The 17,581-nt window shown below is 37.8% G+C and overlaps 1 protein-coding gene across 2 annotated transcripts in view; it reads left to right on the top strand.

Annotated features, from left to right (window-relative positions):
• The window catches only part of KITLG (KIT ligand), a 93,513-nt gene that overhangs the window by 46,205 nt on the left and 29,727 nt on the right, over positions 1-17,581 (top strand). For both annotated transcript variants that reach the window (XM_068560073.1, XM_068560072.1), the window contains exon 3: positions 3,007-3,069. In XM_068560073.1, the coding sequence (XP_068416174.1) occupies positions 3,007-3,069 (63 nt within the window). The remainder of the gene's footprint in view (positions 1-3,006; positions 3,070-17,581) is intronic.

The following is a 17,581-nucleotide window of genomic DNA, read 5'->3' as shown; positions in this document are numbered from 1 at the left end:
ATGAGTCCTACATCAAACTAACTGCCTCGAAGGAACAGCTTATCTTCCTAGTTCTAGGTCAAAGGCTTCCTCTACTCTTATCAAATTTCCACAGTGCTCAATATACATAAGAGAAACCGAATTTATCACAAGGTTATCTGTGCTTTCTGAATGCTGTTTAACATACTATAAATGCTTGGAAAGTAATATAATAATTCATGAAGCAGCCATACAAATATATAACTTGACTTCCTAATTTCTCTTCCAAATGTAATTGGAAACAAACCAATGCAAGCCAAGAAAGTAATAATGCGGAGAGTGATCTGTAGATAACTGTGCTGAGACCAGCACACAGAGCCAAGATTTGTACCCTTACCTCCAATAGGTACTCCTGATGACTGTGACCTTGGGATGCCAGTTAACCTCTCTGAGACTCTGTGTTTTCTTCTGTGAAATAGGCTCAATAACACATATCTCTGGGGTTGTGATAGAGACTGTGTATGAAAACTTGTTTAAATTGTAAAGCATTTTTCAAAAATAGTATTACTTTTCAGTTCCATCAGAAATTAAATATCAGTAAATCAGTTTAATGCAGTAATTATTATTATATACTCCCCAAGTGGGAAGGTGTGGAGATTTCAGTGTGTTGGTCAGAGAACTTCTTGTAAGGTTTCTTTGACTTCTTTGCACCAATTTTTATGTATAGATTACTAATAAAACAGAATTGGCCAGCATATCGCTTACATTTTTTCTGCCCTTTCAGTACATACTCAGATCCTAAGTTATCTGAATACCAGTTCGGTCAATTCTATATTTATTTTCTGATAATGTTCATTGTGCTTAAGGACGGCTAGATTGTCAAGCAGCTTGTGTTCAGAACACCTGCCACTTCTTGCCATGTTTCTCCATCTGGAATGACTTTCATTTACATGGTTGGTTCGTAACAAAACAGAATGTTGCTGCTCATTCTGATTCCAGCTTTTAGGTCAGCTGTGTCTTCCACTGGGGCTTACATAAAATAACAAGGTCCTTTTGCTTTTCAAAAATGGGGATGAAGATCCACAAGACAAAAGAAATTAGGGAAGCATGGTGGGAAGTTTGACCAAGAGGAAGAAAGTTAAATGTAAAGAGTAAGAGAGTCACCCCGAAATTAAAGATAAAAAAAATGCCACCTTCTGTGGCAGCCCAGATGTGTTTTCAGTAAGCAGCAAGGACTTTACTGTTTTATTGGGGGTGGCATGAGGAGGGTTGATGGTGAGCCTCACAAGTGGAAAATACCTAGGACAAGTGTGCAGAGGGTAGATAGATGAAAATATGTAGTTGAGCTAAGAGGCAAGGGAGGGTCTGCTGTCAGAGACCTGAGTTCTAGTACAGACTTAACACGTAGTAATCGTGTGACCTTAGTCAAGTTTCTTGACCTCTTTGAGCCTTAAGTTCTTCATTCATTAAATAGAGATACTATGTGAAAGGGATTCTGAGGCTTGGATGTGATCATGCAACATAAGCCCTTGATAAGCACAGTGCCAGCACATCATAAATGTTTGGTAAGTGTTAGGCTGGAGGCTGAGATGCGTGGGAGATGGTACCATTGGAAGTAGAATTGTAGCATGCACAGTAGGATCAGCTACTTCCTTGGCTCCCCTCTGACTGCTTATGCCTTTAACTAGATTCTTTTCTCACCAAACTGTTCTCAGATTCCAGAAGCTATTGGCAAAGCCAAGAAGAAACCATATGGATTGTGTTCTGGGAGACTTGTCAGAGATGACCTAGTCTGGCAAACATGCACAAGATCCCAGCTTACTATGGGGAATAGTAATGATTTTAGAGACAGGGTAAAGGGGAAAATGAGTCCACCAAGGCAAGATGGACCCATTGAGGATATAATAAAGCAAAACCACTTTTTTTACATTGTATATTGTTTTCAGACTCAATGGGCTAAGTCAGTTTATACATATTATAAACGGGCCATATGATACAGATGGAAATTTTATCCGTGCTAGAAGGGTGAGATGTAAGAGGTGGTACTATATGTAGAAAAGGAGACAAGTGAACCTAGAACTCTTTAAGTTACCAGGATGTGTGCCTTGGAAGTCAGTGGCCAGTATAGCTCTCAGTGAAGAACATGGATTGATTGGCACATTCACTCATCTCAGCTCATAAATTGACTCTCAGACATGGGTACTTTTATCTCCACTTTACAGATGAGAGAAACCAAAGTACAGTTTAGATTTCTTCCAAATTCCCTGATTCTAAATCAGGTGCTTGTTCCACTTATGCCACAGTGACTGGTGGAAATGGGTTAGATAGTCTTTGAAAGCCTTTAAAAGAAGCTAGGTAAACTCTTGAGGCATCTCAAACGTTCAGCACCAGCTAAGTGGATTAAGTTATATCACAGAACTGAATCTTTCTAAATTAATTAAGTGATAAAGCATTTGCCACTCATAAGTATCATTGATCTTTTGAAATTTCACAGACATTTTTTTCTAGGATCAACGTAGAACAGTAGTTCTCCAACTTGAGCGTACATCAGAGTCACCTGGAGGACTTGTTACATAAGATTCAGTAGGTCTGGTGTGGCCCGCGACTGCGTTTCTACAGATTCCCCGGTGATGTTGACATATCACTTGGTAAACCACTTACAAGAAAAATATACTGTGTTACGCATCCTTTGGAGGAACAAATAGAAATATAATCCTAGAGGGAAATTCCAAGACCACAGATGGAAATTGAAATTCAAATCATGTTTCCAAAACTCAGTAGATTATACTTAGCCACCCAGAACAGAATTTGGAGTAAAAAAGATTTGTATTATCACTTTATTTCTGGAGAGTGCCTTTGATTGCAAAGGGAAATCAAGAATGAAAAATCGCTATGTATGGAAATATTGAAATTCAGTAGTAACTAAAAGTATAATAGGTTTGTAGGTGTTTTTCTCCAAACCACTAAAAACAATATGACTGATATGTATGGATTTTCTTACAGATATTTTTTTCCTTTTTTTTTTTTTTTTTTTTTTGGTCTCTGTAGGTGGCAAATCTTCCAAAAGACTATAAGATAACCCTCAAATATGTCCCCGGGATGGACGTTTTGGTATGTAAACTGTACATTTCTGGGTTTCATTTTGGTAGCTGACAAAAGAGATGGGATCATTCATATTGAGATCGGAAATTATCTGCCATTTAGGAGTTTGCTAATTGTCAGAATTTGAAGAAGGTATTTTTGGAATTTGACTTACATATTTTTTTTTCCTCAGGCAACTGCTAAACTTTAGTTTTGGATGGGCATTTCAGCACATGTGTCTTACACCTGTACTCCCAAAGTAAATAAGATCACCTTCCTTAGAGCTAGCCACTGATTTCTCTTTTTCCTTCAGTCTTCCCCCAAAAAAGGCTTGAGTGTAAAATTATGTAAATTCTTTTCATACCTGAAAAGGTCCTATATAAGTCTCCTATTTAATTTGAGTTAATTTGAGAACCCAAAATGTTTTATCTCTGAATTTATTTGCAATGTGATTGATTCTTAAAACCTTACAATAAAAATATGTGGCTATGATTATAGGTACTCCTTTATTACTGTAACTAAGCAATTTTGTTTTTCTCATTACATAGTGTCAGTATTCATACATGAAGAAATATTTTGAGCATAGGGAATAATGTAATGCCTGTGTACTCATCACATAGCTTGTCAAATGGTACCATTGTACAGTATTTGCTTCAAATGTATTTTTTAATAGTGAATCATGATAAATATAACTAAAGCCCCATATACGCCCCTTTCCTATACCCATTAGTGCTCACTTTGTCTCTTAGGAATAAGTATTCTGAGCTGGAATTTTTCATTCCAATGCATGTTTTCAAGGCTTGACCTGAAGATACCATCCCCTTGGAGCTGTGTTGAGTGCAACAGCCCCCAGTAGCCCTGCTCTAATACTTTGATTGCAAACTGTACATCCATTCATAAGATACCAATTTTTTTGCATATTTTATGTTAATGCCATTATACTGCATGTGTCACTTTGCAACTTGCTTATATTTTGCAACATGCCTTTGACGTATAACATGTTCCATGTTGATTCATTTTAACTACTGTATTGTTCCTTTGAGTTAATTTAAAATCATTTGGGTTACTCTCTGCTCTGCAACTTGACATCTTTCCATAACTTACCAAAAATACTTATTACACATCGACTTTGTGCAAGTTGTCTTAAACTTTGAGTCCTTTCTGTGGACGAGTCCATCAAAATTATTACCAGTTCAAGTATGTTAAGCACGTCACTCAGTGCTGTGTTTAAAACGTCTTTCAAAGACTATAAGGTTGTCATTTCAAGACCATTCTCTTGAAAGGCATATTTCTTTTCACTAGTTTATGCTAAAATACTTACTATCTACTACGTTCCTTAGAATTCCTTAGAACATGTACCTTCTTGTTGAACAAGTTATCCTCTTTGTTGACCTAGCAAGTCTAGGTCAATGTCTGTCCTATTGAATTAGGAGAGTTCTCTGGAAATAATAATGTAACATTATAGCAGCCTGAAACTTAATCATTTGCTTACTCACTCAGCCAGTGTCCGTTTAGGAAACACTATGGAGCTAGCACTTTATGAGACACTTTAAGAAACAAATATACATCAATTAGCCTTGTGTTCAAAAACTTTAATAATAATGGGCGGGGGGAGTAGCTGGCCTTTTCTTAATGCTTTTCTATTCTCAACATGATTTCATGTTTTTAATCTCCTTGGATGATCAGAAAAACCCTGTGAGGAAAGCAGGATAGCTACTGTGATTCCTATTTTACAAATGACACCCTGAGCTTTACAACCCAGAAGCATTTTGCCCAAAGTTAAACAACTAGAAAGTGATAGAGCCTTAAAAAGAAACCCTAGGTCATCTGACTCTTAACCCTAAATGTGGGTATCTAAATAATTATAATAGCAAGGGAAAGTGTTCTAAGTGAGGCATCTAAGTAATAAAGATGCACCCTGCTCCTGACTATAGAAGCACTTAGGCCTGGGATTGCCAAACTCTCTCAGAGAAATCATGCAACTCTTTGATAAACAATATGTTAAACTGAAAATAGCGAAATAGATTATTTTGTGCTGGTATAAATCACAGATTGTGCTAGTATAATCATAGATTGTGCTAAATCATAGATTTCAGTATCGGCTAGTGATAACAAGAGCTAAACTTGTAAAAATAAAGCTGATTCATTCCACCTATTTTTTTTTCTTGTTTCTGTAATTGAGAAAAGTCCGCTATTATTTGGTCTTGGCACACTGTCCTGGCACAACTGGAGAAACTCTGTTCTTGGCTACCGCAGTTGGCAAGAAAAACAAGCCCGTGCATAGGCCTTTGGGTAGAAATAGGGGGTCTTACGCTTTGTTTTACCTTCATTTTAAAATGTTAGTTTCTGCCAAGACCAGAGGAGTTTCCCAGTGGAGAGGCCCCTGATTATTTGTCAGTGGTCAGAGCCCCAGCTGCTGTATCTTTTGTCTTTAAACAACAGAGGGTAGAGTGGGAACCAGTATGGGTACCAGAAAGATTCTCTGGGGCCAAAGCAGTAAAATTCTGCCAGAGGCACTAGGCAGAAGAAAGCAATAGGATAGAATACACTTTATTTTTTGCTTTTGTTTTAAAAATAAGCTAAATACTCCTGAAAAGGGGAGGTTACTTTTCTAAGGGTCTCTTAAGAAAATTACCCAGCACATTGTCTCTCACAAATAGCAGGGTGTGATCCACTGGTTGGTATTTATTTATTTATTTATTTATTTTTTCAGCCTCAGGAAAATTTTAATCATCCAATGGAAAACATAAATTAATGTAAAATGTAGGGGTGGGGAGAGATAAATTAGGAGTTTAGGATTAACATATACACACTACTATATATAAAATAGGTAAACAACAAGGACCTACTGTATAGCACAGGGAACTATACTAAATATCTTATAATAACCTATAGTGTAAAAAATATATATATATGAATCACTTTGCTGTACACATGAAACTAACACAACATTGTAAATTAACTATACTTCAATTTTTAAAATAAATAAAAAAGAAAAAATGTAAAATTTTACTTATAATCTTGACAAACTCTGAATTTTGCCCTTATATTTCCTTTCCAATTTTTCAAAACAAAACACCCCTGCCTTTAGACTGTGAAACAATGCTTTTTTTTTTTTTTTTTTTTTTTGTACATGGATGACCACAACAAAAGCAACAATGATTGCAATTACCAAACATGAAACACACTCATACTATGTCATAATATTGACATTCAGTCCAGTAATCCTCCACTGTAACAGCTCCTTTACTTTGCAGTGAAAATTGATTTGTATATTCTTTGCCTCTGAGTCCTTGTGGGATTTTTTTTTTTTTTTAAATTCAGACAGAAAGTCACAAAAATTATACGCATCCTCCTCAGTTCACTCAGTCCCATGTAATTAATTTTTTTTTTTCATCTTGATCTTTTGTTAGCACTTTTATGAGTTCATCAGTTTTTCATCAGAGTTCTGAAAATGCTTATTCATTCAGTTCAGCAGTACAGTCAGTTACCAGAAACCTGTACTTCTCAGAGTCTTTTCCATGAATTTCTTGAAGATGAAACCCTTTTATAGGAACATATTTGCAAAATCATCAGAGTACACCCAGAACTGTCTGTAAATGACAAAAGACTTAAAAATGACCACGGTTAAAGATTTGATGAAAGTTCATAATAATGCAGTTGACAAGAAAATTAGTTATTTCTGAGATATACATTTTAAAGTAATAACTAGGATTATTACTTATAACATTATACCAGAACATATAAGATTTTTAGAAATTTCATGTAATGTCTGAAACATTTATATTAACATATTTCCATACAAATACAAATATAAGATTTTTAGAAATTTCATGTAATGTCTGAAACATTTATATTAACATATTTCCATACAAATAACCCAATGAAAGTTTAGTATTAGTTGTTTTGTTTGGTTTTTTTTATACTGCAGGTTCTTATTAGGCATCAATTTTATACACATCAGTGTATACATGTCAATCCCAATCGCCCAATTCAGCACACCACCATCGCCACCTCACCGCAGTTTTCCCCCTTGGTGTCCATATGTCCATTCTCTACATCTGTGTCTCAACTTCTGCCCTGCAAACTGGTTCATCTGTACCATTTTTCTAGGTTCCACATACATGCATTAATATACGATATTTGTTTTTCTCTTTCTGACTTACTTCACTCTGTATGACAGTCTCTAGATCCATCCACGTCTCAACAAATGACTCAATTTCGTTCCTTTTTATGGCTGAGTAATATTCCATTGTATATATGTACCACCACTTCTTTATCCATTCGTCTGCTGATGGGCATTTAGGTTGCTTCCATGACCTGGCTATTGTAAATAGTGCTGCAATGAACATTCGGGTGCATGTGTCTTTTTGAATTACGGTTTTCTCTGGGTATATGCCCAGTAGTGGGATTGCTGGGTCATATGGTAATTCTATTTTTAGTTTTTTAAGGAACCTCCATATTGTTCTCCATAGTGGCTGTATCAATTTACATTCCCACCAGCAGTGCAAGAGGGTTCCCTTTTCTCCACACCCTCTCCAGCATTTGTTGTTTGTAGATTTTCTGATGATGCCCATTCTAACAGGAGTGAGGTGACACCTCATTGTAGTTTTGATTTGCATTTCTCTAATAATTAGTGATGTTGAGCATCTTTTCATGTGCTTCGTGGCCGTCTGTATGTCTTCTTTGGAGAAATGTCTATTTAGGTCTTCTGCCCATTTTTGGATTGGGGTATTTGTTTCTTTGATATTGAGCTGAATGAGCTGTTTCTATATTTTGGAGATTAATCCTTTGTCCGTTGATTCATTTGCAAATATTTTCTCCCATTCTGAGGGTTGTCTTTTCGTCTTGTTTATGGTTTCCTTTGCTGTGCAAAAGCTTTGAAGTTTCATTAGGTCCCACTTCTTTATTTTTGTTTTTATTTCCATTACTCTAGGAGGTGGATCAAAAAAGATCTTGCTGTGATTTATGTCAAAGAGTGTTCTTCCTATGTTTTCCTCTAAGAGTTTTATAGTGTCCAGTCTTATATTTAGGTCTCTAATCCATTTTGAGTTTATTTTTGTGTATGGTGTTAGGGAGTATTCTAATTTCATTCTTTTCCATGTAGCTGTCCAGTTTTCCCAGCATCACTTATTGAAGAGACTGTCTTTTCTCCATTGTATATCTTTGCCTCCTTTGTCATAGATTAGTTGACCATAGCTGCGTGGGTTAATCTCTGGGCTTTCTATCTTGTTCCATTGATCTGTGTTTCTGTTTTTGTGCCAGTACCATATTGTCTTGATTACTGTAGCTTTGTAGTATAGTCTGAAGTCAGGGAGTCTGATTCCTCCAGCTCCATTTTTTTGCCTCAAGACTGCTTTGGCTATTCGGGGTCTTTTGTGTCTCCATACAAATTTTAAGATGATTTGTTCTAGCTCTGTAAAAAATGCCATTGGTAATTTGATAGGGATCGCATTGAATCTGTAGATTGCTTTGGGTAGTATACTCATTTTCACAATGTTGATTCTTCCAATCCAAGAACATGGTATATCTCTCCATCTGTTGGTATCATCTTTAATTTCTTTCATCAGTGTCTTATAGTTTTCTGCATACAGGTCTTTTGTCTCCCTAGGTAGGTTTATTCCTAAGTATTTTATTCTTTTTGTTGCAGTGGTAAATGGGAGTGTTTCCATAATTTCTCTTTCAGATTTTTCATCATTAGTGTATAGGAATGCAAGAGATTTCTGTGCATTCATTTTGTATCCTGCAACTTTACCATATTCATTAATTAGCTCTAGCAGTTTTCTGGTGGCAGTTTTAGGATTCTCTATGTATAGTATCATGTCATCTGCAAACAGTGACAGTTTTACTTCTTCTTTTCCAATTTGTATTCCTTTTATTTCTTTTTCTTCTCTGATTGCCGTGGCTAGGACTTCCAGAACTATGTTGAATAATAGTGGTGAGAGTGGACATCCTTGTCTCGTTCCTGATCTTAGAGGAAATGCTTTCAGTTTTTCACCATGGAGAATGATGTTTGCTGTGGGTTTGTCATATATGGCCTTTATTATGTTGAGGTAGGTTCCCTCTATGCCCACTTTCTGGAGAGTTTTTATCAGAAATGGGTGTTGAATTTTGTCAAAAGCTTTTTCTGCATCTATTGAGATGATCATATGGTTTTTATTCTTCAATTTGTTAATATGGTGTATCACATTGATTGATTTGCGTATATTGAAGAATCCTTGCATCCCTGGGATAAATCCCACTTGATCGTGGTGTATGATCCTTTTAGTGTGTTGTTGGATTCTGTTTGCTAGTATTTTGTTGAGGATTTTTGCATCTATATTCATCAGTGATATTGGTCTGTAATTTTCTTTTTTTGTAGTGTCTTTGTCTGGTTTTGGTATCAGGGTGATGGTGGCCTCATAGAATGAGTTTGGGAGTGTTCCTTCCTCTGCAATTTTTTGGAAGAGTTTGAGAAGGATGGGTGTTAGCTCTTCTCTAAATGTTTGATAGAATTCACCTGTGAAGCCATCTGGTCCTGGACTTTTGTTTGTTGGAAGATTTTTAATCACAGTTTCAATTTCATTACTTGTGATTGGTCTGTTCATATTTTCTATTTCTTCCTGATTCAGTCTTGGAAGGTTATACCTTTCTAAGAATTTGTCCATTTCTTCCAGGTTGTCCATTTTATTGGCATAAAGTTGCTTGTAGTAGTCTCTTAGGATGCTTTGTATTTCTGCAGTGTCTGTTGTAATTTCTCCTTTTTCATTTCTGATTTTATTAATTTGAGTCCTCTCCCTCTTTTTCTTGATGAGTCTGGCTAATGGCTTATCAATTTTGTTTATCTTCTCAAAGAACCAACTTTTAGTTTTATTGATCTTTGCTATTGTTTTCTTTGTTTCTATTTCATTTATTTCTGCTCTGATCTTTATGATTTCTTTCCTTCTGCTAACTTTGGGTTTTGTTTGTTCTTCTTTCTCTAGTTTCTTTAGGTGTAAGGTTAGATTGTTTACTTGAGATTTTTCTTGTTTCTTTAGGTAGGCTTGTATAGCTATAAACTTCCCTCTTAGAACCGCTTTTGCTGCATCCCATAGGTTTTGGGTCGTCGTGGTTTCATTGTCATTTGTCTCTAGGTATTTTTTTATTTCCTCTTTGATTTCTTCAGTGACCTCTTGGTTATTTAGTAACGTATTGTTTAGCCTCCATGTGTTTGTCTTTTTTACGTTTTTTTCCCTGTAATTCATTTCTAATCTCATCGCGTTGTGGTCAGAAAAGATGCTTGATATGATTTCAATTTTCTTAAATTTACTGAGGCTTGATTTGTGACCCAAGATGTGATCTATCCTGGAGAATGTTCCGTGCGCGCTTGAGAAGAACGTGTAATCTGCTGTTTTTGGATGGAATGTCCTATATATATCAATTAAATCTATCTGGTCTATTGTGTCATTTAAAGCTTCTGTTTCCTTATTTATTTTCATTTTGGATGATCTGTCCATTGGTGTAAGTGAAGTGTTAAAGTCCCCCACTATTATTGTGTTACTGTCGATTTCCTCTTTTATAGCTGTTAGCAGTTGACTTATGTATTGAGGTGCTCCTATGTTGGGTGCATATATATTTATAATTGTTATATCTTCTTCTTGGATTGATCCCTGGATCATTCTGTAGTGTCCTTCCTTGTCTCTTGTAACATTCTTTATTTTAAAGTCTATTTTATCTGATATGAGTATAGCTACTCCAGCTTTCTTTTGATTTCCATTTGCATGGAATATCTTTTTCCATCCCCTCACTTTCAGTCTGTATGTGTCCCTAGGTCTAAAGTGGGTCTCTTGTAGACAGCATATATATGGGTCTTGTTTTTGTATCCATTCAGCCAGTCTGTGTCTTTTGGTTGGGGCATTTAATCCATTCACGTTTAAGGTAATTATCGATATGTATGTTCCTATGACCATTTTCTTAGTTGTTTTGGGTTTGTTTTTGTAGGTCCTTTTCTTCTCTTGTGTTTCCCACTTAGAGAAGTTCCTTTAGCATTTGTTGTAGAGCTGGTTTGGTGGTGCTGAATTCTCTTAGCTTTTGCTTGTCTGTAAAGCTTTTGATTTCTCCATCAAATCTAAATGAGATCCTTGCCGGGTAGAGTAATCTTGGTTGTAGGTTCTTCCCTTTCATCACTTTAAGTATATCATGCCACTCCCTTCTGGCTTGCAGAGTTTCTGCTGAGAAATCAGCTGTTAACCTTATGGGAGTTCCCTTGTATGTTATTTGTCGTTTTTCCCTTGCTGCTTTCAATAATTTTTCTTTGTCTTTAATTTTTGCCACTTTGATTACTATGTGTCTCGGCGTGTTTCTCCTTGGGTTTATTCTGTATGGGACTCTGCGCTTCCTGGACTTGGGTGGCTATTTCCTTTCCCATGTTAGGGAAGTTTTCGACTATAATCTCTTCAAATATTTTCTCGGGTCCTTTCTCTCTCTCTTCTCCTTCTGGGACCCCTATAATGCGAATGTTGTTGCGTTTAATGTTGTCCCAGAGGTCTCTTAGGCTGTCTTCATTTCTTTTCATTCTTTTTTCTTTAGTCTGTTCCGCAGCAGTGAATTCCACCATTCTGTCTTCCAGGTCACTTATCCGTTCTTCTGCCTCAGTTATTCTGCTATTGATTCCTTCTAGTGTAGTTTTCATTTCAGTTATTGTATTGGTCATCTCTGTTTGTTTGTTCTTTAATTCTTCTAGGTCTTTGTTAATCATTTCTTGCATCTTCTCAATCTTTCCCTCCATTCTTATTCTGAGGTCCTGGATCATCTTCACTATCATTATTCTGAATTCTTTTTCTGGAAGGTTGCCTATCTCCACTTCATTTAGTTGTTTTTCTGGGGTTTTTTCTTGTTCCTTCATCTGGTACATAGCCCTCTGCCTTTTCATCTTCTCTATCTTTCTGTAACTGTGGTTTTTGGTCCACAGGCTGCAGGATTGTAGTTTTTCTTGCTTCTGTTGTCTGCCCTCTGGTGGTTGAGGCTATCTAAGAGGCTTGATGGGAGGCTCTGGTGGTGGGTAGAGCTGACTGTTGCTGTGGCGGTCAGAGCTCAGTATAACCTTAATCCACTTGACTGTTGATGGGTGGGGCTGGGTTCCCTCCCTGTTGCTGTGGCGGTCAGAGCTCAGTAAAACTTTAATCCACTTGACTGTTGATGGGTGGGGCTGGGTTCCCTCCCTGTTGGTTGTTTTGCCTGAGGCAACCCAACACTGGAGCCTACCTGGGCTCTTTGGTGGGGTTAATGGCAGACTCTGGGATGGCTCAGGCCAAGGAGCACTTCCCAGAACCTCCGCTGCCAGAGTCCTTGTCCCCACAGTGAAACAGAGCCACCCCCCGCCTCCGCAGGAGACCCCCCAACACCAGCAGGTAGGTCTGGTTCAGTCTCCTGTGGGGTCACTGCTCCTTCCCCTGGGTCCCGATGCACACATTACTTTGTGTGTGCCCTCCAAGAGTGGGGTCTCTGTTTCCCCCAGTCCTGTCAAAGTCCTGCAATCAATTCCCACTAGACTTCAAAGTCTGATTCTCTAGGAATTCCTCCTCCCGTAGCCGGACCCCCAGGTTGGGAAGCCTGACGTGGGGCTCAGAACCTTCACTCCAGTGGGTGGACTTCTGTGGTATAAGTGTTTGCCAGTCTGTGAGCCACCCACCCAGCAGTTATGGGATTTGATTTTACTCTGATTGCGCCCCTCCTACCGTCTCACTGTGGCTTCTCCTCTGTCCTTGGACGTGGGGTATCCTCCTTGGTGAAGTCCAGGGTCTTCCTGTCAATGATTGTCCAGCAGCCAGTTGTGATTCTGGTGCTCTCGCAAGAGGGAGTGAGAGCACGTCCTTCTACTCCGCCATCTTGGTTAATCCACCGAAACAATCCACTGGTTGGTATTTAAATCTAACAATAATTACCAATTTTATTTTAAACTCTTTGAAACTATAATACTGTCAGACTGTTAGGATTTCCTCTAAGTTCCTCAACTAAAAAATCCTAAACGTTTCTGACCCTTTCCACTTACTAGTAACGTTGTTATAGAAAGAACCAAAACTGAGTTGCTGAATTTGGGCCACACATCTGCTGTCATTCTGACCTCTCTAAAATGATATAAACTATGAGTTGCTTGTGGTATTTGAGTAAAAAAATTCATCCATTTGTAGTTAAATTACATATTTATCAGTTTTTTTCTAACTTTTTATTTGAAAATACTTTCAAATTTCCAGAAAAGTTGTAAGAATATTTAAAGAACACCCATATACCTTTTAATACAGATTCATCTATTTTTAACATTTTGCCTCATTTGCTTTACTAAATGCTTACTTTCTGTGTCGCACATGTGTTATTTTTCTAAACCCGTTGAGTAAGTTGTATACAAAATGGCTGTTTAACCCCTAAAATACTTCAGTGTGTGTTTCCTAAGGATTTTGTCTTACATAACCACAGTATGGTTGTCCGCTTCAATAAATTTAGCAGTAACTAAAATACTTCAATCTATTGGCTGTATTTCAATTTTATCAATTTTTTTTTGCATTTTTTCCCTCTAGTACAAGATCTAATCTAGTATCATGATTTGCATTTTAATATCATCCATGATCGGCAGAATAATGGTCCCCCAAAGATGTCTCATGCTGTGACTATATTACCTTCCATGGCAAAAGGGTCTTTGCAGATGTAATTAAGGATTTGGGGATGGGGAGAGTATTCTGGAGTATCCAGGTGGGCCCAGTCTGATCACATGAATCCTTATGAGAGGGAGGCAGGAGTTAGGGACCAGAGAGAAGATGTTACACTACTGGCTTTGAAGATGAAGGGGCCACAAGCCAAGGAATGCAGGAGATCTCTAAAAGCTAGAAAAGGCGAGGAAAGGGATTCTTCTGTAGAGCCACTAAAAGAAACACAGCCCCTGTGATCACCTTGATTTGAGCCTAGGAAGACCTATTTTGGACTTTGACCTCAAGAACTATAAACTAATAAATTTGTGCTGTTTTAAGCCCACTAAGTTCATGGAAACTAATGCATCGTGTCTCTTTGGTCTTACTTTAAGACTACCCAGCCTTTCTTTGTCTTTATGAGAATGAAATTTTTGAGTTATACAGCCCTCCCCTTTCGATAAAATATTTCTCTTTGAAACAATTGATGTTTTTTAATGATTATATTCAGAATAAGCATTCCAAGCCGTGATGCTACATTAAGTGATGACATGTCCTCAGGTTATCACATCCAAAGGCACACAATGTCCATCTTCTCTCCATAGTGCTGTATGTTTTGATCTCCCGGTTCAGCTGTTCCACCTTTTCTGTGTATTTACTCGTTAACAACTAAGAAGCAATCTTTGGGGAGATACTTGAAGACCATGTACAGTTCTTCATCAAAATTTCTCTCGTGGATTTAGCATCTATTGATAATTTTTACCTGAACCAGTCTTTACTGTCATGTCAGTTTTTAATCATTATTCTTTTAAAGACAAGGTTAAACAAATAAGCCATTGGCCATACATAATGTTATTCTAACAATATGCCTCCCAGCCATCTTCCCTCTGTAGCACCCTTCCTCCCGTCTGCACGGATTTCACTATCTCAACTCTCCCCACCTTCTTTTGCCTGGTCTGCTCCCTCTGGGCTCTTCTCATCTCCCTCGCCATTCCAGGATTTATTATGTGAGGTTTCAACTCTTCTTTAGAAGACAGGGTCGTTCTTCTTTAAAAAAACAAAACAAAACAAATACACCTGATCATTTTACCCCTCCTCTTCATATGCTTTGAATGGTTGTTCTTAGGAAAAGGAGCTCCTTAAACAAGGCCTCCAAGGCTCTCGTGATCTGGCACCTTTCCAAATTCTTGTTCAGTCCCTCAACCTCACGTGTTCCTTGCTGCCACTGTTCCTTTCCTACATGCCTTTCTCTGTACCTAGAGTGCTGGTCAATCCTTTTGTTTAGGTAACTCCTGAATCTTTCATTTTCTTTTTCTTTTTTCCTTCTATGGTTTTCTTTTTTTTTTTCTTTTTTAATTGAAGTATAGTTGATTTACAATGCTGTGCCAATCTCTGCCATACAGCAAAGTGACTCAGTTATACACATATAGACATTCCTTTTTTTCATATTCTTTTCCATTATGGTTTATCCCAGGAGATTGGATATAGTTCCCTGTGCTATACAGTAGGACATTATTGTTTATCCGTTCTAAATGTAATAGTTTGCATCTACCAACCCCAAATTCCCTCCCCCCCTCCCCCTTGGCAACCACAAGTCTGATCTCTATGTCTGTGAGTCTGTTTCTGTTTTGTAGATAGGTTCATTTGTGCCATATTTTAGATTCCACATGTAAGGATATCATATGGTATTTGTCTTTCTCTTTCTGACTTACATCACTTAGTATGATAATCTCTAGCTGTTTCCATGTTGCTGCAAATGGCATTATTTCATTCCTTTTTCTGGCTGAGTAATATTCCATTGTGTATATGTACCACTTCTTTATCCATTCATCTGTCGATGGACATTTAGGTTGTTTCCATGTCTTGGCTATTGTGAATAGTGCTGCTCTGAACATAGGGGTGCATGTATCTTTTTTAATTGTAGTTTTGTCCGGGTATATGCCCAGGAGTGGGATTACTGGATCCTATGGTAGCTCTATTTTTAGTTTCCTGAGGAAGCTCCATGCTGTTCTCCATAGAGGCTGCACCAACTTACACTCCCACCAAGAGTGTAAGAGGGTTCCCTTTTCTCCACACCCTCTCCAGCATTTGTTATTTGTCTGACTCCTTCATTTTCAATTTCACTTCTTTAAGGAAGCCTTCCCTCTCCTTGAGGAAGCCATATCTTCCTATTAGAAACTCTTTTCATAGCACTCCTCAGAGTAGTAATGCTTTCGTTTATTTGTGGAATTATTTAGTTGATAATCTTCCATTTACCTGTAAACTTCCTGAGGGCAGGAATTGTATAATTTTGCTCTTCTATCCTCAGTGTCCAACATATGATAGGCACTTAATAAATTATCTGCTGAAAGAAAATGAAGAAGGAAGGAAGGAGGAAAGTGCCCTAACATGTAATCACTTGTAATTTCCCTGAGGCACCAATTGAATAGAATCTACAAGATTTTGATGATGAGGCAAATGACTGTAACTCATCACACATTATCTGCACCTCAATGTCATACTGTTACCTTCTTTTAGATATGTGTGCATTGTGTAAAAACTCTTAGGTCTAAGAGCTGTATCATGCAATTTTGAGGAATCATGGTTTCCGTGAGCCTTCTGTTAGGCTACTTTTATTGAGTCATTTCCTTAATCAAGAACCTTCTTATTGTTCTCGGTGATTGAAGGCTGAAAGCCAAATTCCTGAATCTGATGTTCTTGACCTTCCCTAATCTTGCCCCACCTCAACCACCTCATCTTAATACCCATTCTTCCCCAACCCAAACTCGCCCCTCCAGCCAGATGCATCCCTGCCTCCTAGAATCACCTTGCTTAGTCTCAATTCCAAGGCTGCCTAGTACTACTTCCCTTTGCTAGGAATGTTCTTTTCTCCCATCCTCTCATCCAAATTCTACCCACAGGATTACACAATACCCTGGGGCTAAAAGCATCTTAGTGGTCATCCGCCTCCAAGGTCAACTTAAGATCCCTCTTTCTCATAAGACCATTTCCTACTGTTCCAGACCATGCTCTCTTCCCTGTATCATTTGGCCAGTAAAAATTGACATCACCCCTATTTTGTGCATCTGCTTCGTGCTTGTGGGGGACAAGTAGTCAGCAACACTGATGTGGTATCTGCTCTGTAGATCTTACCTTTTAGTTTATTATCTCTGAATTTCTATAGAATTTGTCCAGAAACTAATCATTTGGGGTACTTGATCATATATTGCTTACATAGCTGTTTAAAATTGTATGTGTTATGGACTTGTCTCAAAGTACTGTTGTGAGAAATAATTAAGATATGAAAAACCCAAGATATAGTATACGTACAGTGATTGTCCTATGTCATCACAATTATTTTGTTGTTATATTTTCTCTTTTTGCTGTATTTTATCTAAAGATTAGGGATCCAATCTTTTACTCCTTTGTATTTCCTTACCATTTAAGCAGGTAGTAGCTACTCAAAAACTACTTACCAGTAAACATTTAACTGTTGGCAAAAAATGCATGATTTCCAAATCTCGAGGAGCCCATCTTATTTGTTTATATTCCTTTGGTTCTCACTAACAGTAATGAACTCAAGCTTTACCAACAAAACAAAACAAAACAAAAAATCCCATTATTATAAGGAGACTGGAGAATAGCATTCCAGTCAAGGATAGGGATGCAGCCAGGCCTCATGAAGGGCCTGGAGCCAGGATTGGAAAGCTACCAGGTTTTCCTTTCCCCTTCTCTGCATCTCTGCCTCATGAAGGGTGTGGAGCCAGGATTGGAAAGCTACCAGGTTTTCCTTTCCCCTTCTCTGCATCTCTGCCTCATGGAGGGTCTGGAGCCAGGACTGGAAAGCTACCAGGTTTTCCTTTCCCCATCTCTGCATCTCTGCCTCATTCTGTTTTGGCTGTGCAGAATTTTTCTCTGTTCCAGTC

This window comes from Eschrichtius robustus, chromosome 13, assembly GCF_028021215.1.
Source record: "Eschrichtius robustus isolate mEscRob2 chromosome 13, mEscRob2.pri, whole genome shotgun sequence".
Taxonomy (NCBI): Eukaryota; Metazoa; Chordata; class Mammalia; order Artiodactyla; family Eschrichtiidae; genus Eschrichtius; species Eschrichtius robustus.
This window is presented reverse-complemented; position numbering and strand designations above follow the sequence as displayed.